Source organism: Hyla sarda, chromosome 1, assembly GCF_029499605.1.
Source record: "Hyla sarda isolate aHylSar1 chromosome 1, aHylSar1.hap1, whole genome shotgun sequence".
NCBI lineage: Eukaryota > Metazoa > Chordata > Amphibia > Anura > Hylidae > Hyla > Hyla sarda.
In genome coordinates, this window is record NC_079189.1 from 118,174,808 (window position 1) to 118,199,433 (window position 24,626).

Below are 24,626 nucleotides of genomic sequence, written 5' to 3' on the forward strand. Positions count from 1 at the left end.
CTATTTTGACCACCTATAACTTTTTCATTTTTCCGTATATACGGCTGTATGAGGGCTCATTTTTTGCGCCGTCATCTGTACTTTTTTTAGATACCACATTTGCATATATAAAAACTTTTGATAATTTTTAGTTAATTTTTTTTAAATAAAATGTGACAAAAAAGCAGCATTTTTGGACTTTTTTATTTTTTACGTTTACGCCATTCACCGTATGGGATCATTAACATAGTTTGATAGTTCGGACATTTACGCATGTGGCGATACCAAATATGTTTATTTAAAAAAAAATTACGCTTTTTGGGGGTAAAATGGGAAAAACAGACAATTTTCATTTTTATTGGGGGAGGGGATTTTTCACTTTTTTTTTTACTTTTTATTTTTACATTTTTCAACTTTTTTTTTTACACTTTTTATGTCCCCATAGGGGACTATCTATAGCAATCCTTTAATTGCTAATACTGTTCAGTGCTATGTATAAAACACAGCACTGATCAGTATTATCGGTCATCTTCTGCTCTGGTCTGCTCGATCTCAGACCAGAGCAGAAGACCCCGGGAGAGCGGCGGAGGCAGGTGAGGGGACCTCCGGCCGCCATGCTGGATGATCGGATCAACGCAGCAGCGCTGCGGGCGATCCGATCATCCAATCAAAATACCGCAATGCCGCAGATGCCGTGATCTGTATTGATCACGGCATCTGAGGGGTTAATGGCGAACATCTGCGCGACCGCGCTACCTGCCGTGTATGACGCGAGCACCCTTCCGATGCTCGCGGTCATACACAGAACGTAATTTTTTTTTTTTTTTTAAATCAACTGGTGCCAGAAAGTTAAACAGATTTGTAAATCACTTCTATTAAAAAATCTTAATCCTTCCAGTACTTTTTAGGGGCTGTATACTAAAGAGAAATCAAAAAAAGAAATGCATTTCCTCTGATGTCATGACCACAGTGCTCTTTGCTGACCTCTGCTGTCCATTTTAGGAACTGTCCAGAGCAGGAGAAAATCCCCATAGTAAACATATGCTGCTCTGGGCAGTTCCTAAAATGGACAGCAGAGGTCAGTAGAGAGCACTGTGGTCATGGCATCAGAGGAAATGCATTTCTTTTTTTTGGATTTCTCTTTAGTATACAGCCCCTAAAAAGTACTGGAAGGATTAAGATTTTTTTAATAGAAGTGATTTACAAATCTGTTTAACTTTCTGGCACCAGTTGATAAAAAAAAAAAAAATTTCCATGGGAGTACCCCTTTAATACTGTCCTTCGGTTCCTCCACTGACCTTGACATTTCTAGCCTGCACCTATATGCATCACATGGCAGGTTACAGTAATAAAGAGTTAATGTTTTACTTAGTGCTCTGTCCTGAAGTGCTTTGCATGCGGTATAGATTGCCAGCCTAGAAGGTAATCATGTCTATTAAACAGGCACTTTAATATCTTCCATGGGAAGCAAAGTGAAAGTGCTGCACAAATAGGAGCACAGTTTTTGGCTTCTGTCCAGAATGAAAACTGATGCCTGGACAAACACTGCATTCTAAGTGAGCGGCTCTGATGCAACTTTTATTTACTGAGATATGGCACAACCTCCACTGTTACCATGTGACTAGAGAACTGATATACTGTCCTTATTGTAGACCCATGGTACAACCTATCTACACAGTGATTGACTGTCAGCTCATACTGTCTATTTTACACGCAATACATTGCTCCTTCTACTCCAAACCGCTGGGTCCTGCAGCTAAGCTGATTCTTTCTCTGTTTTAAAAATAGCAAGCACTAGTGCAGTCCATCCCTCCCCCCACTGCATACCCACCACCCAGCCTATGAAGTGTTACTGAAAAGCTTTCACTGTGTTGCTGATATTCTGCGTACAGTGCAAAACATTTACTAGATTAAGTAACAGAGAGGCCATAGCAGTGCGATCAATCCACAGGGGTGTGAGACGTATGCAAGGAATAGCATGTCTATAGAACCTGCACCGCAGCATAGTCGCAAGAGGAAAAGGACTGCAGACAGTGCAGAAAAGTACCCCGCAAAGAGAAGCACAAGCTGGGGTATCCTCACCAACCAAGGTCAGTAAGATGGTGTCGTCACACAGGCTTTTCATGGAAGGATATGACCAGGAGATTGTGCTTTATAAATCCAATCTGTCTGTTGTTAGTGACAACTGTATGCTGATTCTATAGCCAAAACCTAAAGGGTTCCTAAGGCTAGAATCAGTGCCAGTCATTGTCCTTATTTATTTTCATTCCCTTCCAGCTATATTTCATTGAAATGCTTCTTGGGAAGTTTTTAGAATAGGGAGGGGTATTCTCTTTAAAAGCTCCTTGTGCACAACATCCTGTGTTCACATCCTTGAAGAAAGCCGTGTGAGCTAAATCAAATATCAAATAATAAACTAGAAGGTCCTGAGATCTCTTTCGTTTACTTATGAATATAATGCATAGATTTCCATCAATTCAATAGAGAATGAAATGAAATCTGTTTAACATGTAGCTAAATTCTGTTTACTTCATTATTGCTTGTGGGTGGAAATAGGTCGGATTGTGGCCATTGGAGAGCCATGAGAAAGAAAAGGGTAATGGTTCTCTATTGTATTTACAGTCGAAACAGACATGGGGGGCATGGGGACTTGCATAATATTTATATGCAGGGTTTATAGAAATCCTCAGAAACGTAAAAAGGCATCAGAGATCTAGCAGTAGCAAAGTTGTGTGGCCAGTGAGAAGCCAGGATTTAGTAGACTGGGGACACTAGCAACAAGAAGCTTCTGATTGTGGTGATGACTTTGATTGCATCGTCTAAAATGTAAAAAAAAAAAAACACTTCCCGGTTCAGCTGTGCTGATCGGGACCACCGCGGTGAAACTGAGAAGATGGCGGGAGGGCCCTTACCTGCCTCCTTGCCATCCGATCGGTAATCCAAAGCACCAGTCAGCCATGGCAGGCTGGAGCAATGGAGCACCGATAACACTCATCAATGTTATGCTGTGGCATATCATTGAACAGTGTATGCAATCTGAAGCTAATAAAAGTGATTTAACCCATTCTCTAATAAAAGTTTGAATCACCCCCCCCCCTTTTCCCATAAAAAAAAATATTATATATATATATATATATATATATATATATATATATATATATAATATGTAAAAAAGAAAATAAATAATTTTACAACTTTTGGAGGGTTTGGTTTTTACGCAGTGCACGTTATCGTAAAAATGATCCATTATTTTTATTCTGTAGGTCAATGTGATTAAAGTGATACCCAATTGATATAGTTTTTCTATTGTTGTACTATTTTTTTTAAATGCTAACTTTTTTTGAACAAAACTGGTATGCATAAAACTGTCCTTTTCTGACTCCTACAGCTTTTACATTTTTCCATATACAGGGATGTATAAGGGCTCATTTGTTTTCAGAGGACTTTTTGATCGCTTTTTATTCATTTTTTCTGATATATGATGTGATCAAAAATCTGTATTGTCATGTTTTTTTACCTTTTTTAACGTTTAGCCTGAAAGATCATAAACATTATATTTTAATAGGGCACTTTTATTTGCCCTCATTAGATTGCATTCACTGTATAATGTTATGCCTATGGCATAGCATTATACAGTGTGATTGACTAGGTCAGGCTACATAATTGGATCGGCAATCAGCGGCAGGAGGAAGTTAAGGGGACCCTCCTCCCCCATTTTAGCTCAATTAACCCCAGTGATCACATCGCAGGGGTTCGATGAGCTCCTCTGAGCTACCGCAAATGTTTTACTTTCACTTTAGATGTTGTGATTGGCATTGATCACAGCATCTAAAAGGTTAATGACAGGCATTGGCGGGATCACCGCTGCCTGCCATTAGCAGTGAGTGTATGGCTACTGATAGTAGCCGTCACTCACTGCTCTGAAGCGGCCACATATCATGCGCTCACTTCAAAGTATCTTTGTACGCCCTTTGTCGTGAATAGGTTAAAGATCAATTCGAGATAGCAAATTGAGAATCCTGACATCTAGGATTGCAACTTATTATAATCTTTTCAGATAACCATTAGAAGGTATGAACTACTGAGGACTATTAATGTATTATTAAGAAACATACCAGTAACTGCATGCGATGGCTGATAGCCGCACAATGTTGCTGATGTTGGGACATTGTGTGAGGTTACAGGTGTCTTCCGAGATAAGCTTCTGGTGAAAGTAGAGAGGTAAGAAGAGGTAATACCTTTTCTACTCCCCAAATAATGTCTTTACCATCAACAGGAGCAGTTAGATACTTAATTTAACCTCTGCTGACTTAGATTTATCACCACCAGTTCCAATGAAAACAATTTACTAGGGAATCACTATGCTGAATGCATTCTCCTATAATATGTAGAGAGGAGACTCTCCTAAAGACTTTTCCGTTGATATAGAGAGAGCCATGTTTTCAGAGGTAGATGCCGAGGGAGTTAAATTACAAGTCAACTAGAAGCGGAGCTCTGCATACAAATAGTAGACAAGCATTTAGAATGAGCTTAATACAGCCAAGACATGAGTGCTTTTTTGGTGCATGGGGAATGGTTGGAGGTACCTTGGGGAGATGGTGATCTAGGTAATATACTACATCTTTTTCTGCATTTGAGCTAGATTGTTTACTGAAAGATGCAGGATTTGCTATTCCGCTTGTATACCTCAGATGACTTGGATCACGCTGGTAATCTAAATATAGGTCACAGCCAAGCAGATCCCTGAAAACTACAACCAGCAGCCATTACGACTCTAACCAGAACTGCTATTGATCTTTTTGGCTTTATTGGTTTATGAATAATATTTTTCTTTTCTTATTTATTTATTCTGTTTCTCTACCAACAAATCTGGATAATGCTGTATGTAAGTAAAGATGGATGATATCATATATCAGAGGCAGCATTTAGATGTTAATGTCACCAGCCAAACAACTTAACTTCTATTGTGATATATCCCAATTACCAATTGCTGTTTTTACTTTAAGTATTTTAAGTCTTTGCAATGTAGAAACAAATACTTATGTTACCTAAAAACTGTAGACAAATTGATGTTGTTCACATTGTGTGTCTTTATCTAGTACTTTGAGTAGTGAATGTTGTATAGCTGTAAATAGATGTTGTCTCATGAAGAAAACCGTAAACCCCTATTTATAAGTAAGAGCAGGAATTAGAATATGTGCTGCCCATTTAATAGCCCAGGCAACATGTAAATGCTGCAAAAACATTCAGCCAAAATATAATAAATGTTCACCAAATTTTATACCCTGAAGTCATGATCATTCACTTATAAATCCCGATTCTATAGTTGTTGTTCATGCATGAATCAGAATATTATTGTTGTTATTATTGTTTATTTTTATTATTAGTATTTATTATTGATGATGATGAATAATTATTGTAGGGAACAGCTCACACGGTGGGGTTGGCAATGACAGTATTCACACAGGCTGCAGGTTTCAAACGTCCAAGAGGATGTTTATTTAAATGATTTTAGGCACAAAGCACAGTGCAAACAAAACAACAAAACCTAAGTCTGTCCGGCTCTAACTAAACATCAGGATACCTCACTATCCTACTCACTATCCTACTGTGGGGCTAAGGTCTGGCCCCGAGCAACTCACAAAATGTCCATAGAGGAAGGTTCAGACCTGGTAGGTTGGAGCCGCAGTTCTGGCTGTGGCTGCTTCTCATCTCAGTCTCTCCAGCACTCAAACCCAAACAGCCCATTACTATAGGGCTTCCTCCCTAGCAATCAACACAGGAAGCCTCACCTGAGAACACCTTGCATTAGGGAAACCCATAGTGGACTAGGGGTGTGGACAGGAGCCCTCCCACTTCCAAACTGTCCTCCAGTCCAGGAAATCTAGCCCATGTAACTTAAACAAAAGAGCCCTAGCAGACTATGCTCTGATAAAGCAGCACATAACTTTCTGGATTTTCTTTATTGTGCCTGGCTGATGAAACTGGATGAAATATACAACCCATCCACCACTTTCCCGTACACTTTACCACATTATGCATAATAACAATAATAATAATAACATTAATATTAAAAAAGATAATAATTATAATAATAGTTGTTGTTATTATCATTTTTGTTATTATTGTTCTTGTTGTTTTGATGTAAATGAAATGCTTAAAATTTAAAATCCCCTATCATAAACCCAGAATAGGAATTATTCCAGCCTCTGGCCACCCTATTATAGGAATCAATCTGGTTTTCCACAGCAGGAAACAACGTTACGGTATCATAACTGCTGGAGTTTTGAATGCAAAGAGCTCCTGTAGAGCAACATACATGGCTCTACATTACCTTCAGGGTTCCTGGAAGATCACTTAGTGACAAAGGCAGATTAGAAAGTATCCTGTTAAATGTATAGAACAACCTGAAATAATTTCTTCCAAAAACAGCACCACAATGTGTGTGGGACAGTAGAATCTCCCAATAGTGGACACTCACGGGAATAAAAAAGTGTCCACTATTGAGAGATGTCCTCTATTGGGAAAAAAAAGGCTCAAAAATATTTATAAATGACCGAATACTGTCCTGTACTCACCCCAGAGTGTAATTACCTATAAAACATGATAACAAGCAATATTACTGTAGAATCTCCCAGTGCTGTTTAATCTCCCCTTATCTCTCGCCTGCATTATTTCATCCCCCTTCATACCCTGTGCCTTGTGCCAAGTTATATCACCCCTTACCCTCTGTGTCACATCATTTACCATTGATCCCCCTGTGCCATTTCATTCCCCCTTCATTACCCTCTGCTCTGTGTAAATTCACCACCTCCCTCTTTATGAAATGGCACAGGGGGATAAAGGAGGAATTAAATTGCACGGGGGGGGGGGTGGAATGCCACAGGGGAGTGGCAAAGATGGAGGTGATAAATTTGCACAGAGGGTAATAAGGGAGAAGTTAGATAGCACGGGGGGGATCAAGGGGAAAAGTTGCAGCACAGGGTGGTATAAAAGGGGGGGGTGATTTGGCACGGGGAATAAAGTGGCATGGAGGGATTAGGGAAGGAAGGGGGATTATGTGGCTGGCAAACAGTAGTCTTCTGCTGCTGTGCTGGGGCTCCTGAAGGGGGGTGCATCAGGGGTTACAGGGGTAATGGTGCCCTGATGGCGGCCCTGTGTACAAGGTAGGGCTGGCACATAAGCCTGGTTGTCCCCTATTGGCAGTATTTTGTCTCCTAATGGGAGTATTTTGTCCCCTACTGTCCCCTATTAGGATTGTTTTGTCCCCTATTGGGAGTGTTTTCTTACCTATTGTAGGTGTTCGCATCTGCTATTGGGAGTGTCCCCAATTCGGAGGGTGAAAATATATTAAATCTTATGGGACTCTGCCGGGGAATTAAAAACTGTCCACTATTGGGAGGTGTCCACTAAGGAAGATTTTACTGTATTGCACTTTTTTTTTTTTTTTTGTAGTGAATGAAGCCAATTGTAATACCACACACAACCTGAGGACAGCCGTGGTGCTGTTTTTGGAGGACATTGGGGGAGATTTATCAAAGGATTTAGACTAGTTTTTCCCATCTAAATTTGTCGCACAAAAAGTCGCAGTCATGTGTGCAACTTTTTTGTGACTTTTGCTTTAGAGGATTTTTAGAACATGATGCATTCTAGTCTATTTTAGACGGAAAATGCATTGGTGCTGAATTTATCAAAAGCGACTTTTCAGCGACAAGTCGCATCAGCTGAAAGTACGCCAAAATGTCAGACCATACTGGAGCAGGTTTAAATGCAGTCTAAAGCATAGATCCCGAAGTACGTGCGCAGTCGTGCGACTTTTGATAAATTAGGCGCACAATAGACCGGCCTAACCCTCTGTAGTTTGGTCTATATTGATGCGGGACATAGACAACTTTGATAAATCTCCCCCATTATCTCTGTTTTTCTATTCCTGGATAACTCCTTTAAAGATTTCTCAGGGTAACGCAATGCTTTTGGAACAAGAGGGAGTAATATTAAGGAGGAGATCAGAACAAAAATTACAGCCTTAAAGGGGTTATCCTGAATTAACAAAAAACATAGTTGTGTTCTTCCAGAAACAGAGAAATAGCGCCACTCTTGTCCTCAGTCTTGTGGTACTGCTGTTCAGTTCCATTAAAGTGAATGAGCCAAGCTGTAAAACTACACACATCCCAAGGACAAGGGTGGCACTCTTTTTGGTAGAAAGCTGATATGTTTTACTAATCTTGGATAACCCTTTTAACACAAAATGAAGAGATGGTATGCAGTTGGGATGCAAGCTTGGATACTGCCTTTTACATAGGGCCATTCCAACTTAAGAAGTAAAACCTTATAGCTCCCATAGAGTGACTGGTGGTATGTGACAGGGTGCTCTGCCTGCACACACAGTCTGTTGCTATATACTGCTCCTGACAAACAGAAGTACAAGCAGCAAAAAGAGGTAAATACGATGTATAGCAAAGATGCCAAATACAGTGGTCCCTCAAGTTACAATATCAATTGGTTCCAGGACGACCATCGTATGTTGAAACCATTGTATGTTGAGACCATAACTCTATGGAAACCTGGTAATTGGTTCAGAAGCCCCAAAATGTCATCCGAAAATAGGAAAAAAGTGAAAATAATAAGTAAAGAAAAATAAGTAGATAACTAATAGAGATAAAGCAAGTCCTTACATATAAAAGTAAGAAAGATCTGCTGGGAGCTGTAATCACTGTATGTCAGTGTTTCCCAAGCAGGGAGCCTCTAGCTGTTGCAAAACTACAACTCCCAGCATGCCCGGACAGCCAAGGCTGTCCGGGCATGCTGGGAGTTGTAGTTTTGCAACAGCTGGGGGCACCCTGCTTGGGAAACACTGGTCTATGTAGAGGACAGGAGCTTCTTTGGGGTCCTGTACAGTACACGCAATGTCCTTAAAAAAAAGTAACATGGAGTCTCCCTCACCTGGTGTCCAAAGGAGCAGCTAAGGCTGGGTTCACACTACGTTTTGTCCCATACGGGACCACATACGGCAGGAGGAGCTGAAAACTTGCGCTCCCATATGCGATCCTGTATGTAATGCATTTCAATGAGCTGACCGGAGTGAAACGCTGACTCCATTCGGCTCATTTTTGCCCCGTATGCGGTTTTCCCACCGCACCTAAAATCGTGGTCGACTACGATTTTAGGTCCGGTGGAAAACCGCATACGGGGCAAAAATGAGCCGAATGGAGTCAGCGTTTCCCTTCGGTCAGCTCATTGAAATGCATTACATACGGGACCGCATACGGGAGCACAAGTTTTTAGCTCCCCTTGCCGTATGCGGTCCCGTATGGGACAAAACGTAGTGTGAACCCAGCCTAACCCTGGCACAGTTAAAGAGTACAGAACATGTAATACCTCCCTGTACTGTAGGGGGCGCTACCAGACAGGAATTAAGTGCATATGCTTCAGTAATACAGGGGTTATACCAGTGAATGCCCATTCTGATTGGTCAGTTCTTCTGGCCATTGACACGTTTCACAGGTCTGGACTGTCTGTACATTGTATGTTGAGTCTGGTTTCAAGTTACAATGGTCCAGAAAAGACCATTGTATGTTGAAACTATTGTATGTTGAGGCCATTGTAAGTTGAGGGATTACTGTATTGTAGACTTGAATGTCAATGAAGAGTCCAGATTTACTTTATCAAACAATGCTGTGACTTTTATTCATTAAAGTATTGCATCAACTATACTCATCCATGTACCAGATGTCCAGGTTATTGCCTCCCTCCTGCTTTACATATTATATTTCAACAATGGTTACCTATAAGTTTTCTTTCTGTGGCCAAATTCTTTAGATATCAGTAACTGAACCTGAAGAAAACTATGCCAATGTGTGGAATGCAGCAGGTGCTATTTTGGATATTGACCCAGGTTTGTTGGATTTCTATAGATGCATGCTAGTCAATCTGGTAATGTGTAAAAGTATTTATTAAATCGCTGCAGTAGTGTCCAAAGTAAGGTGCACTATGGTAAATATTTGGCAATGCAAAAACATTAAATAAAACAAAAAAGTAGTTGAGCCATTACATCTGTTACTGTATTGTTGTATGTCAAAGAGGTCAAAATATCAGCACTGGTGGTGTCATGTTATTTAGTAAATTTAAAGGGGTTTTCCCACCATAGCACTGCACCATTCATTGTCTATGGGAACTGTCAGAGATAGCCGAGAAGAGCGCTCGAGCAGCTTCTATAAAGAATGAATGGACATGATACACATGGGACCACTGCTCTGTTCTAATGAAACTAAAATAAAAGAGAAGAGCGCTCCAGAGCGTAAAACCGCCACTGCAGGGTTCAGATTAAAGTAGTATGAAACCCTTACCAAAGGCGGTTGTGTGAACTCACTCACAACAATGGTCTGCGTGGATGAGTAAATAAGCCTGGTCTGCAGCCTCCCCAACCTGGACAGAGATTCGGCAGGTGAAGACTTCCACAGGGCGGTAGGGGATATCGGCGCTGACCAAGATTGGACACATCCGGTCTCGGTCAGCGCTGATATCCCATACCGCCCTGTGGAAGTCTTCTCCTGTTCAAATGAAAGACCTGGATCCCTGTGCCCCTGTTTTTGAGATCATAAAAGTCCCAGTAGTCAGACCCCCCATTTTTAGTTACTTATATCCTATCACGTTTGTCACAAATTTTACACCTCAGGGCAAACTCATGATTTAATGTGAATATATGGAGATTCCAAAAATCACTATTTGTCTGCACTATACCAGGAATAATGATGAAGAAAATCCCTCTAACACCACCCACATTTTAACACTATAAATATCACTGCCACTACTTATCACTCCCAGCAGACAAGACCCCAACAATCCAATCTGAATATACTCCAATTTACACATATAATCTACTTTCCCCAGTATCTTAAAACAGGAAAAAGATAATTCCAAATCTCTAGTCTACAATAACCCAACTCTATATATGGGTTCATTTTACCAGGACAATATATGGTTCGTTTTACCATAATAAGATAGGACTTAAAGGAGTACTCTACTCCCCAGCATTTGGAACATTTAGTTCTGAATGCTGGTGCGGGCTTCGGGGTCGCCCTGCCTCAGTGATGTCATGCCCCACCCCCTCAATGTAAATCTATGAGAGGGGGCGTGAGGGCCGTCACACTCCCTCCCATTGACTTGCATTGAGGGGGCGGGGTATGATATCACGAGGGGCGGGGCATGATGGCACGAGGGGGCTTGACAACCCCTGAAGCCTGCACCAGCGTTCAGAACTAAATGTTCCAAACGCTGGGGAGTGGAGTACCCCTTTAACAAATTAATAATTAATTATAAAACAAAAATATTTACAGAATAAAAACAAAAATTAACAAGATAGGCTTACACCATACATACATACATAAAATAAAAAGGAATAAAAATAAAAGAAATTCTACTTACAAAGTATTCAAATCTACCTAGAGGGACTTCTGGTGAGAAATTGACATGTACTAGCAAGGTAGACCTGCATCCTCAATATAAGCGCACCCCGGCCTTTTAGGCCAGCATTTCTATACCTGCTGCTGGCAAATGAGGTCTAGGCCTGTGAATTGAAAAAGAGAGGAGGAGAGGGAGAGGCTGAAAAGCTTTCGGCTTGTCGCCACCTTTCCTATTCATACATTTAGGCCCAGAAAATGCCTTCATCTCCTCCCTCCCTTCCCTGGACCAGGTACCTTTATACTTCCACAAAATTTAGGCTCCCTATAAACTGTCCTTTCTGGGGATACCTGATATGACCGCCAGGTATTTAGTAACAAAATACCTCATATATGGGAACACAAACATTTGTTCCAGTTGGATGAGAAAGGATATTGAAACACCATTTTTTCATCTATAGATAGCAGATCTCTGGACACTATGTGGCTGAAAAGGTGTCACATTTACATACCAGGCAAACAACGTCCATTGATTGGCACAGTTGGGTTAATTGTCCCAAACAGGCCAACTACACAAACAGTCCAGACTTTCATCTCAACACAAATCACCTTAGGCTAGGTTCACATTACATTTGGTGCCTACAAGGCAAGAACACGTCAGTAAAATGCAAGTATGTCATATAGACATACATTTGTGTTCTACAACAGGGATTAGGCTGAGTAATATACACAATTGCTGAAGTTATTGGGCTTCTTGGTTCTTATTACTCGGGAAATACATACATTTGAGCCATTGTATGTGATAATGTTGATAGAGTATAAGTTGTTATGGTGCAGTGTGACTGTCAACGAAGCAAGTACCCGGACCCAAAGTGTCAGACCCCAGCTCAGCAAATCGCTGGCCACAGCAATGTCCCTTTTTGGCCAGCGATTCACTGAGCTGTAGTATGAGACATGGGGCACGGGTAATTTCTTAAACGTCAGTCACACTGCAGCTTCAGGAAGACCAGCACTTTAGGGGAACTGAGCAGGACACCAGAGGCACCGCAGATGTAAGTAGATATTTAGTTTCTTTATACCCCACACAATGGGCATAATTAGTAAAATGAATCCTCCCACCAAGTTTCCCTTTAAGTTAAAAATTGGTGCAAATTATAGAAGTAATTTACAACTGCTGACATACTTTTGCTTTTCTGGAGCATCGTACCAAATATTTGGTGTATTTTACTCCAGTGTAATTTGGATTAAGACCAGTGTGTAGTAAACTCCCCCAAAAGTCTGCATCCATGATTAACTTCAGAAACAGATTATTTTTGCATATAAGCTTCATCACTGTATAATGGTTTCATTGTATTTTTGCATACCCTTTCTTAGGTTTTGCTACCTTATGTATATTAACTTTTTTGTCTTTCATAATTTTTGTCCTTCTTATGGACCAAACAGAGATGCAGTAGCTGACAGAAATAGATGAATTTTAAATGAGTTTTGTGCTGATTTATTAAATAGTTTTGTATTATTTCATATTGTGATATCATTTTTAGGATCATGGGCAGATCGATCACCACTACATGAAGCAGCAAGCCAGGGACGGCTACTTGCACTGAAAACCTTGCTATCTCAAGTAGGTACACATTCTGCTCTCTGCCTGGCATTCTTAGATGTCTGACTGTTAGCAGATGACATTTTTTTCCTGTATGCTGTGTCCAGCATTTTTATCTTTACGTTGTTTTATTTTATGCTGCTTGTGTCATTTGTTAAGCAGGCGGCCACTGGCATTTTAGCATTCAGTACATGTAGCTTGGAACCACTGAAGCAGTCAGTGTATCTTGCCAATGAAGTCATTCTTGAATAAATTATTAGTGTCAGAAGTAAACACAGGGCTCTATACTAAGATCTGGAATCTAATGTGGGAACACACCACATATGTACACAAGTACAGATACAGAACATAAACATGCATATATAAACCTATAAACCAGAGGCAGACTACATAGGCAGATGCAGAGGCCCCTGTTCAAGAAGTATTTGATACTATGTATGTGGATATAAAGTATTTGATACTATGTATGTGGATATAAAATATTTGATACTATGTATGTGGATATAAATATAAAGTCATGCATTCGCTCTAGATCCTGCTGAAATAGTATTCAGCTCCTGTCTTCTAGCTCTATTAAAAAGTACCTGTCATCAAACCATATTTTCTAAACTAACTCATATTATATTCTCTAACCACTCCTAACACCCCTCTTGCCCTTAAATATTTTTTTTCGAGCTTTAAAAAGCTCTGTATCATACCTTTCCCCTTGCTCACAGTGTGTGAGCTCCTGGTAGGAGAAAGTGGGCGTTCCCCAACAGGCTTGACATCACAAAAGCCTGCGAGAGCTGTGCCTTGCCATGCCCCGCACGCACACGCTCTTCCTGAATTTGGTCTCCTGCCAGGCTGGGATGAGACTAACTAATTGCTTGACTTGGGCAGGGAACAAAAGAGAGCCACCTAGTGGCCGTTTTTTCAATCACATTAAAAACATATAAAGGTTGAGAATTTTAACAGCAAGTAAATAGCAATGTGTCTTATAATTACATAAAGAACAATATATTAAAAGTTTAGTTTGGTGACAGATACTCTTTAAGGCAGAAAGAACTTCCATCTGCAACTACATCAGTTGCCCTGGAATTTTGTGTGCCCCTTTTAAAAACACATATACCAGCATTATTAAGTTAATTAAACATACAAAAATAAATTGTAAAAAAAAAATTAAGCATGATGGGAAGAAAGTGGGGTTGGTTTTTTAGATCACCTGCTAAATTCTCTACGAGGGCCTGAGATAAATCTGTTAGTTTTCAGTGGAAATACCCTTTAGGGTCCCCTGTATAGTATACTATGCATACTTGATGCACAGGAATTTAAAGCTGCAGATTTTATGCTCCAGAGTTCAATGTAAACTAAATGACTTACCACGGCTTCAAATCGGCAGCTTCAAATCCTGCACATCAAATTAACGCAGCATACTATAAGTGTTAATACACCCTTAAATGGCCACTGTCATTTGTAAAAATGTTTGACATGTCCTAGCAAAATGTCAATAGTTTTGATAGGCAGGGGTCTGAGTGTTTGGATCTCCACCGATTAGGAGAATGAGCCGGGAGAAGTTTGCGCTCATCGTGTTCTCTCCTGGCTCCATGTCATATGATCGAGACAACCTCGCAGTGTAAGTCTATGAGAGTGTCTCGATCATCACATGACACAGAGACGGGAGAGAAGCGGTGAGCGCTCAGGCTAAGTTTCTACTTGTTTTTTTTTTTTCTGGCAGTTTTTGGAATACTGCCACTGCAGTTTTTGAGCCAAAGTCAGAAGTGGATCCATAAGGTAGGAGAAGTGTAAGTCCTTCCTTTATATGTCCTATTCCTTTTGAATACACTTTTGGCTTTGGCTCAAAAACTGCAGTGGCGGTTTTCCAAAAACTGCTAGAAAAAAACCAAGTGGAAACTTAGCCTTATTCTCCTAATCGGTGGAGGTACTCTTTAATGTATATGTAGTATCTCTATACAGTAAGGTATTAACTGGAGAGGAGGAGTTATCAGAACACGAATAAGAGGGATCTGAGGAGTAAATGCACAAGGATTGTATTGCAATTGGACAACAAATTTTTTTTAAATGGTATTAGCCTTTAAATGGATACTCCGGTGGAGAAAATTATTATTATTATTATTTTTTAAATCAACTGGTGTCAAAAAGTTAAAGGAAATCTGTCACCAGTGTCACCTGCACTACCTGTCAGTACCGACAGGTAGTCCAGGTGACACTGATGACAACGGTACTTACCTTGTCCCGGTCTGTGGCAGGGATTTCCTGTAATCTTCTCCGGTATCTTCGCTCCGGGCACCGGCTTGGGGCACAGGCGGAGCTTAATTACGTAACCACTGCTGCCCGGGACCCTGCAGAAAGCAGCAGCGGCTTGGAGCATGGGCGAGCTTAGTGACGTCACCGCTGCTGCTCTATGCTGGGTTCCAGCTTCTGGGAACAGCAGCGGTTATGTCATTAAGCTCCGCCCATGCCCCAAGCCGGTACCCGGAGCGAAGATACCGGAGAAGATTACAGGAGATCCTCACCACAGACCGGTACAAGGTGAGTACCATTGTCATCAGTGTCACCTGCACTACCTGTTGGTACCGACAGGTTAGTGCAGGTGACACTGGTGACAGATTTCCTTTAGGCTGGAACGCCACTGAGTTTTTTTTTGCAAAAACGCCATCAAAAACGCCAGTGAAAAACGCCGTGTCCAGATGTTAGCTGCAAGTCAATGGTAAACTGCAAAATGCCAGATTCACTTGGTGTTTTTCAGTTTGGCGTTTTTTTAAGCGTTTTTCAGCAATTTCGGGCTCAGAGGCTGGATTTTCAAAACGCCTGCCAAAACCTAGTTTGGCGTTTTTTGCCCTGAAATCGTGGCGTTTTCATCCCATAGACGTCTATGGGAGAGCAAAAATGCCAAGAAAAATGCCATGTTGGTTTTAAATTTTGCGTTTTTGCAGACGGTTTTTATTCCAAAAAAATTATGGAGATACCTTTTTTTATTAAAATTTCGTAGGGTACCATAAAAAAAAAAAATAATAAAAGTGATATAATAAAAAACAATTTTTATAAAAAAGTGATGGAAAAAATTGTACCTAAGGAAATGTATCTTTTTTATTACGAAATGTTTATAAATTTTTAAACAGGGATCAATTTATGTGAGCGGGTAAAGCGCAAAAAATTTAGCTGACAATAATAAAAATGTAGTGTGTGCGTGTTTTTCACTTTTTTTTTTTATTTACATTTTTTAGGTAGTACTACTACTCCCAGCATGGACCACACTGTTCCATGATGGGAGTAGTAGTTACCTGTACTTATTGACAGATCGCCCGTTGCGATCCTCTTGTATAATGTATAGATGCGGCGGCAGCTCTTCTCTGGTCCCCTGCACTGACATATATATATATATATATATATATATATATATACACATATTCATATTTCCCGCAGAGAGCTGTGATTGGTCAGATGGTTCCAGCCAATCACAGCTCTCTGTGAGAAATCAGAATGTGTATATATACGGCCGTGCAGGGGACCATAGGAGAGCGCCGGCCGCATCCATACATTATACCGGAGGATCACAGCGGGTGTCAGGAGTGATACCCGCAGTGATCTTTCCTTAACTACAAGTACTACTACTCCCAACATGGAGTACACTCTGCTCCATGCTGGGAGCTGTATGTAGTACCTGCATTAATAGACAGATCGAAGCGGGTGTCAGAAGTTACACTCGCTGCAATCTGTCTATTAATGCAGGTACTACAGCTCCCAGCATGGAGCAGAGTGTACTCCATGTTGGGAGTAATAGTGCCTGCTAAAGGACACATCACAGCGGGTGTCACTACTGACACCCGCTGTGACCGTCCTGTCTATAGCAGAGATGCAGAGCGGCTGTATACATCGCTCGCATCCCTGCTCTGCACTGTACTCCGGACCGGCCGCTCATTCATTCATCTTTTCCTCAGAGCTGTGATTGGCTGAAACCATCCGGCCAATTACTACTCTGGGCGGAAAATATGAATGGCCAGTGATGTGAATAAGCAGAGATGAGAGCGCTGTATAGAGCCACATCCCTGCTATATTATTGACGATCGCATCAGGTGTCAGACTGACACCCGGGGCGATATGTCTATAGTACAGGTACTACTACTCCCATCATGGAACAGTCTTGTTCCATGCTGGAAGTAGTAGTACTACATAAAAATTTGAAAAAAAAAAGAGAAAAAAAAGTTAAACACACACACACTTTATAAAAAAAATTATAAAAATGTTGTTATAAAAAAAAAACATTTAGTTAAATACATTTTTACATCCCTACTGCATCCTTTTTTATTTTTTTATTTTTTTGGTACCCAACTATTTTGTAAAAAAAAAAAAGCAAAAGGGGCCAAAAACTGCAAATTCCACACAAAGGTAAAAACGCCAGTAAAAGCGCCAGAAAAAAGGCCAAAACGCAGGGAAAAACTGTGGCATTTTTTCTGCCGTTTTTCTGCCACAAAAATCGCAGGGCAAAAATCTCAGTGGAGTCCTAGCCTTAAACAGATTTGTAAATGACTTCTATTAAAAAATCTTCATCCTTCTAGTACTTATCAGCTGCTGTATGATCCACAGGAAGTTGTATAGCTCCTTTCTGTCTGACCACTGTGCTCTCTGCTGACACCTCTGTCCATTTTAGGAACTGTCCAGAGTAGGAGCAAATCTACATAAAAAAAACTATCCTGCTCTGGACAGTACCTAAAATGGACAGTGGTGTCAGCAGAGAGCACTGTGGTAAGGCAGAAAAGAACTATACAACTTCCTGTGGAGCATACAGCAGTGGATAAGTACTGGAAGATTTAAGATTTTTAAACAGAAGTAATTTACAAATCTGTTTAACTTTTTGGCACCAGTTGATTTAAAAAAAATTGTTTTCCACCAACAGTATGTTTAGATATTTGAACTGCTTGGCCCCCTCTGGTGGCAGACTTTGTGACAAACACTACAGCTGTTCTACAATGAATTCTATGAGTCTGCATCCTGGGAAACACTCAGCAGCTTTGTATACTATGGCAGCTGAATGTTCTTTACCCATTCTCTCAGGTTTTCCGTACCAGTTCTGCTTGGCATGTATTTGCATTCATTTAGAATACTAAAATAATGCGTAAAATACCTGAAAGTTCTCTAAAATATACAATTTCTTCCACATAGGGTTACAATGTGAATACATTAACGATCGATCATGTGACCCCACTACATGAAGCTTGCCTGGGAGATCATGTTGGATGTGCACGAACACTTCTGGAAGCGGGAGCAAATGTAAGCTTTCGTATACTATAAGAGTCAGATATATTGTTCTATGTATGTAGTCTAGGTAGCACTGTGGTCACAGGTTACTGCTGACTGTCTGTATAGATACCAGAAACTAGCATAAAGAAGTTTACATTTTGCACAGAAATAGCCATTTTTTATGCTAGTTTTCTGGTCTCAATCATAGATACATTTTCCCCATAATATGACGCAATGGAAGGAACACACACCAGGAGACTGTAGCTTATTAATGTAGAAGTCATTTTCAACATTTAACATCATGTCTATCCAAAAAATCCTGTGATATGTTTTAGGTGAATGCTACAACTATTGACGGAGTGACTCCTTTATTTAATGCATGTTCAAGAGGCAGCGCTAACTGCGTGGAACTTCTCTTGGAATATGGTGCTAAGGCACAGCTAGAGACATGTCTCCCTTCACCTGCTCATGAAGCATCGACTAAAGGTAAAACAGATGTAATGGTAAAATATGTAATGTAATATATGATCGGTACATAGAAATGACTGCACTTCATCACCCAGGCTAGGTTCTTTAATTTACATTACATTGGTATACATCAAAATAGTGACGAAAGGTATACCGAGGCTTACCTGCAGCTTGCTTATAGACTTAAAGGGGTACTCCAGTGGAATATATTTTATTTTATTTTATTTTTTCAAATAAACTGGTGCCAGAAAGTTAAAGGTATTATCCAGGAATAGAAAAACAAAGCAAATTTCTTTCAAAAAACGCTCTCCATCTGTCTCTAGGTGTGGTCCTGCAGCTCAGTTCCATTGAAGTGCATGGAGCCAAGTTGTAATACCACACCCAACCTGCAGACAGATGGGGAACGGTTTTTAAAAGAAATGTGTTGTGTTTTTCTTATCCTGGATAACCCCTTTTCACAGATTTGTAAATTACTTCTATTGAAAATCTTAATCCGTCCAATACGTATCAGCTGCTGTATGATCCAAAGGAAGTTAAGTAGTTCTTTCCAGTCTTACCACAGTGCTCTCTGCTGACACCTTTGTCCATGTCGGGAACTGTCCGGAGCAGGAGAGGTTTTCTATGGGGATTTCCTTCTTCTCTGGACAGTCACTGGAACAGACAGAGGTGTCAGCAGAGAGCACTGTGGTTAGACAGAAAATAACAACTCAACTTCCTTTGGAGCAAACAACAGCTGATAAGTACTGGAAGGATTAAGATTTTTAAATAGAAGTCATTTACAAATCTGTTTAACTTTCTGGAGCCAGTTATGAAAAAAATAAAATAAATAGTTTTCCACCGGAGTACCCCTTTAAATAGTCTATTTGAACATGGTTTATCTGAGGTTACCTTTGCTCTGCTTTACAGCAGTATACATTTTAACATTTTATTTTTGGGACAGAATATTGCAGCAGGCAATGCTGTTATATCTCAGTAATAATAAAAAAAATGTTTAGCCTGAAACAAGGTAATTTTTAAAAGGCTGAAAATACTGGCCAAGAAAAGCGGCATGCCACTTAATAACATATGGCATGAACAAATGACTGTTTTTATATTGAGTTCAGTAGAACTTAGTACTAAAAAAAAAATCTGGTCTTTTGGGCTGTAAATCGTAATCTGGTCTTTTGAGCTGTAATTTGTCCATTGTATTGTACAAAATTGGGTAAAACATAGCCTTCCTATCATATTATAATAGTGGTTAACCAAGCTTATTGTTGGTTTCAGTTTTCAATGGCCAACAAGGCATTCACAGATAGCAATCGCACCCCAGTCCTAGAGCAGAGGGGCCCAAAAGTTTTGTTGCTAAATAAAAATATCACAGAGTAGGTGGGGCCCTTGTATAGAATTGCATTGTGTCCAGGCTCTTTAAAGGGGTACTCCGGTGGAAAACTTTTTTTTAAATGAACTGGTGCCAGAAAGTTAAACAGATTTGTAAATTACTTCTATTAAAAAATCTTAATCCTTTCGGTACTTTTTAGCAGCTATTTGCTACAGAGGAAAATCTTTTTTTTTTTTTTTTGTGTTGTCCACAGTGCTCTCTGCTGACACCTGATGCCCATATCAGGAACTGTACAGAGCAGGAGAAAATCCCCATTGCAAACCTATGCTGCTCTGGACAGTTCCTGACACAGACAGAGGTGTCAGCAGAGAGCGCGGTGGACAACACAAAAAAAGAAATTCAAAAAGTAAAGAATTTCCTCTGTAGCATACAGCTGCTAAAAAGTACTTAAAGGATTAAGATTTTTTTTATATAAATAATTTACAAATCTGTTTAACTTTCTGGCACCAGTTCATTTAAAAAAAAGGTTTCCACCGGAGTACCCCTTTAAGTAATGGCTTGTAGAAAATCGGGAGCTGAAATCTGCTTGGTTGCTTGCACTAGTCTTGATCAATAGTTCTCACTTTCTTCATGTTTCTATTCTGGATGTGAGAAATATTATCTGCTTTTCTTTTGGTATGTTTGCAGGTCACGGTGACTGTCTAGAAGTATTAATTTCATGGGGTATAGACGTGGACCAAGACATTCCTCACTTAGGCACTCCTCTTTATGTAGCATGTAAAGGACAGCACTTAGCTTGTGTAAAGAAGCTTTTATATGCAGGTCAGTAATGGTTATGATAGGTTGTATTGAGGGTTGTATATATTTATATATATTAATGTTGTGCTTGTCTTCTAGGTGCCAATGTACAGCATGGCAGACACCTGGACACCCCGTTACATGCTGCCGCTCAGCAGTCTAGTACAGATATTATAAACTTACTGCTGGACTTTGGTGCTGATATCAATGCAAAAAACACAGATTACAAACGTCCAGTGGATGTTGCTGCTGCAAGAGGGTCAGTGGAAAAATGCCTGCTTCAATATGAGGGTAAGTATGGAAGATTACCACTTAGTAGCTAATCCTTTTGGCTATGTTCACACACAGACAACTTGATAAATCTCTACCAATAAAACAATGAAATGTCATATCATAAGGTGAAGAAAAAGGAAAGTTTTTTCCTATGAGAAAAAATATTACAGTGATCCCCCAACTTACAATGGCCTCAACATACAATAGTTTCAACATACAATGTTTTTTCTGGACCATTGTAACTTGAAACCAGACTCAACATACAAGATACAGACAGTCCAGATCTGTGAAACGTGTCACAACTGGAGGAACTGACCAGTCAGAATGGGCATTTTACTGGTAAATCACCTCTATTACTGAAGTGCCTGCACTGAATGGCTGTCTGGTAGCGCCCCCTACAGTACAGGGAGGAACTACAAGTTCTGTACTACTTACCTGTGCCAGGGTTAGCTGCTCTTTTGGACACCAAGTAAGGGTGGCTCCGTTTAGGACACTGTGTGTACTGTATAGGACCCTGAAGAAGCTCCTGTCCTCTACATAAACCATTGTTTCCCAACCAGGGTGCCTCCAGTTGTTGCAAAACTACAACTCCCAGCATGCCCGGACAGCCAACGGCTGTCCGGGCATGCTGGAAGTTGTAGTTTTGCAACAGCTGGAGGCACCCTAGTTGGGAAACACTGACATAGACAGTGATTTACAGCTCCCAGCAGCTCTTTCTTACTTTTATATGTAAGGATTTGCTTTATCTATATTAGTTATCTACTTAATTCTCGCCTTTTCCTATTTTTGGATGACATATTTTGGTGGCTTCAGAACCAATTACCAGGTTTCCATAGAGTTATGGTCTCAACATACAATGGTTTCAACATACAATGGTCGTCCTGGAACCAATTAATATTGTAACTTGAGGGACCACTGTACTTGTGTAAATGTGTGTTGTGTTTTTTGTTTTTGCATTTTTTAGGCTTTTTCACACTCTCTAAGAGAAAACATTTAATCACATGATGAATGGATCACATGATTTGTAGTGGAAAAAACACCACAGGGAAAAAGGCAGCCGCAAATGCATCTATTAGCACATATAAAACACTATACCATGTACTATTTTGGAAAAAAAAAAAAAACACATGAGGTGTGTAGGAGTCTTTACATTCCTTTTGTTTTTCAAAAAACATAATTAAGTATTGAGCATTCTTTTCTACTCCTGGTCTTCCGACAATGTTCTTCTCTATACCAGTAGAAGTAAGTTTTCAGGCTTCTGATTTGTGCCATGTAGAAACATAACAGGCTCAGCACATAAAGCCTCTTACACATGGTCATGTGACGGCTTAGTACAACCTAGTAAAACATGGCTGCAGGATCTGACTACATAGGATTTCTTTGTAGTCTGTAACCATGGAGACACATAGGTCTGCATTACAAACTATATACCAAAAATAGTCTTTATAAAAAAAAATGTTTGTATCTCCAAAAAATGGTTGTAAATATTTACAGTGTTTTATCATTTACAAAGGACATTACTAAATTCTTTGTTTTTGTTTCTTTTTAGCAAATCCATGTCCACTTTGTCAGCTCTGTAGACTCCGTATCCGGGAATGTATCGGACAGTCTAGATTACATCTTATTCCATGCCTCCAGTTGCCAACTATCCTGAAAAACTTCTTACAGTATAGAGAAAGTATAAGAAACTTTTAATCATTTTTTTAATTGTTTACGTCAAGTATATTGTAAAAATGACGTCTATGTAACAAGACATGTCACTAGCTGTTTATTTACCTCTCGGAATTGTAAGGAATATTTTGGTTTAACTGGAATTTCATGTACTCACATTGTCATGGACTGTGAAAAACTACATCAGAACAAACACTTTACAACACAATACAAGCTTTGTGAGGCCCACCAGGGTCCATTCATAGGGTGTAGTCAAAATGTGTTTTTGTCTAACCACAGAAACCTTGATATGACTACATCAAATTTATTTTTCTCATTTCTTGTCAATGATGGAGTAATATCCTAATATACACAGCTGCTTCAAAAATGCTCTATTTTCAAGTGGATTTTTACAGTATTGACATGCTTTCGAACTTTGGTGTTAAAAATTACTGAAAACATATATAAATAGCTCAAACACTGTATCTATACGTCTCAACCTTTGTTGAACAACCAATAAAGGAATCATTGTCTAGTGAATGATTATTCCACCAATGTAGCAATGCATTTAGCCCATTTTAATCATTACTGTCATTCAGACTGGCCATACATGATAAATGACTTTGGGTGAAGGACAAACAATATTTCCAGGAATGTTCTAAGAATGTTAATTAATTGAAAGGCAACTACAATAAAAGAGAAATTGATCGCTCTGTGGTGTGATATAGTTAAATACCAAGGATGATATTTTCAATACTGTAACTGCTCACCGATGTGGGTTCTACCAACCAAGTACAACATTGGAAACAGCATGTAAGCCGTAGCCGGGACCCTGCAGCCACTCAAAGCCTCGTGTGCAGCATACAAACAAAGAACCTCCGGAGAAAAGAGCTGGATTACAAAGGGTGCTGGGAGCCAGGTAAGAGTATTTCACATTTATTACTCACAATGCAACGCGTTTTGCGGTAATACCGCTTCATCAGGCATTCCTGATGAAGCGGTATTACCGCGAAACGTGTTGCATTGTGGGTAATAAATGTGCAATACTCTTATCTGGCTCCCAGCACCCTTTGTAATCCAGCCATTTTCTCCGGAGGTTCTTTGTTTATTTGATTGAAAGATCATTCATGGACAACAGATTTTTTTGGGAACAAATATTTTTTTCAACTATTGGACACAAATTTTAAACACAGTCAACTTTATTTCACACAATGATGATCTGTCACTGATCAGCTAAAGCCATTGTTTGTTTCTGAATTCATCAATATTAAGCCAATCTGTGGGCTCTCTGCATCTGCCTTCTAATATGTAGCTTCCAAAGCTGAGGTCCTTTAAGGCCCCCATACATATTAGTGAAAAGTTGTTGGGACCTGCTGATTTTAGCGAGACCAGCCAACTGTCAATGTAAATGGAGCCCCCCCCCCCCCCCCGACTCTCTACTAAAAAGAAGGATTGGGCATGATGGAGGAGTCTGGCTGTAGTTGACCCCCTTTCTTCCCTTTCAAAACACATTAATGCTTATCTTACAGTTATTGAAGGCATATGACCATCTTTATGTGGAATTCAATATTAGAAGCCTGAGCAACAAACCCCAATTGTGCTTATAGGTCAAATCATTTTCATCTCATGGCAATATTTCTCTTAAAAACATCCTTAACCCCTTAAGGACCAGGCCATTTTACACCTTAGGACCAGAGCGTTTTTTGAACATCTGACCACTGTCACTTTAAACATTAATAACTCTGGAATGCTTTTAGTTATCATTCTGATTCCGAGATTGTTTTTTCGTGACATATTCTACTTTAACATGGTGGTAAATTTTTGTGGTAACTTGCATCCTTTCTTGGTGAAAAATCCCAAAATTTGATGAAAAAATTGAAATTTTTGCATTTTTCTAACTTTG

The 24,626-nt window shown here is 39.8% G+C and overlaps 1 protein-coding gene across 3 annotated transcripts; it reads left to right on the forward strand.

Annotated features, from left to right (window-relative positions):
- The first annotated feature begins 1,718 nt into the window (after positions 1-1,718).
- On the forward strand, positions 1,719-23,263 carry ASB5 (ankyrin repeat and SOCS box containing 5). Of its 3 annotated transcripts, XM_056560594.1 has the most exons (8): positions 4,668-4,864; positions 9,799-9,874; positions 12,920-12,999; positions 18,139-18,246; positions 18,552-18,702; positions 20,690-20,824; positions 20,900-21,091; positions 22,623-23,263. In XM_056560594.1, the coding sequence occupies exons 1-8, from the start codon at positions 4,856-4,858 to the stop codon at positions 22,766-22,768; spliced, it is 897 nt and encodes a 298-aa protein (XP_056416569.1). In that variant the 5' UTR covers positions 4,668-4,855; the 3' UTR covers positions 22,769-23,263. The 3 variants fall into 3 exon arrangements, with proteins under 3 accessions (XP_056416560.1, XP_056416570.1, XP_056416569.1); XM_056560585.1 differs by lacking the exons at positions 4,668-4,864; positions 9,799-9,874 and adding an exon at positions 1,719-2,069; XM_056560595.1 differs by lacking the exons at positions 4,668-4,864; positions 9,799-9,874 and adding an exon at positions 4,468-4,586.
- The last annotated feature ends 1,363 nt before the right edge of the window (positions 23,264-24,626 follow it).

What these genes read in the sequence shown, in the direction of transcription:
- ASB5 (XM_056560585.1), top strand. Translation starts at nt 1,958, where the DNA reads ATGTCTATAGAACCTGCACCGCAGCATAGTCGCAAGAGGAAAAGGACT. An exon ending in TTCTGGAAGCGGGAGCAAAT is followed by an intron (nt 18,247 to 18,551) that starts GTAAGCTTTCGT and finishes GATATGTTTTAG; the next exon opens with GTGAATGCTACAACTATTGA. An exon ending in TCATGAAGCATCGACTAAAG is followed by an intron (nt 18,703 to 20,689) that starts GTAAAACAGATG and finishes GTATGTTTGCAG; the next exon opens with GTCACGGTGACTGTCTAGAA.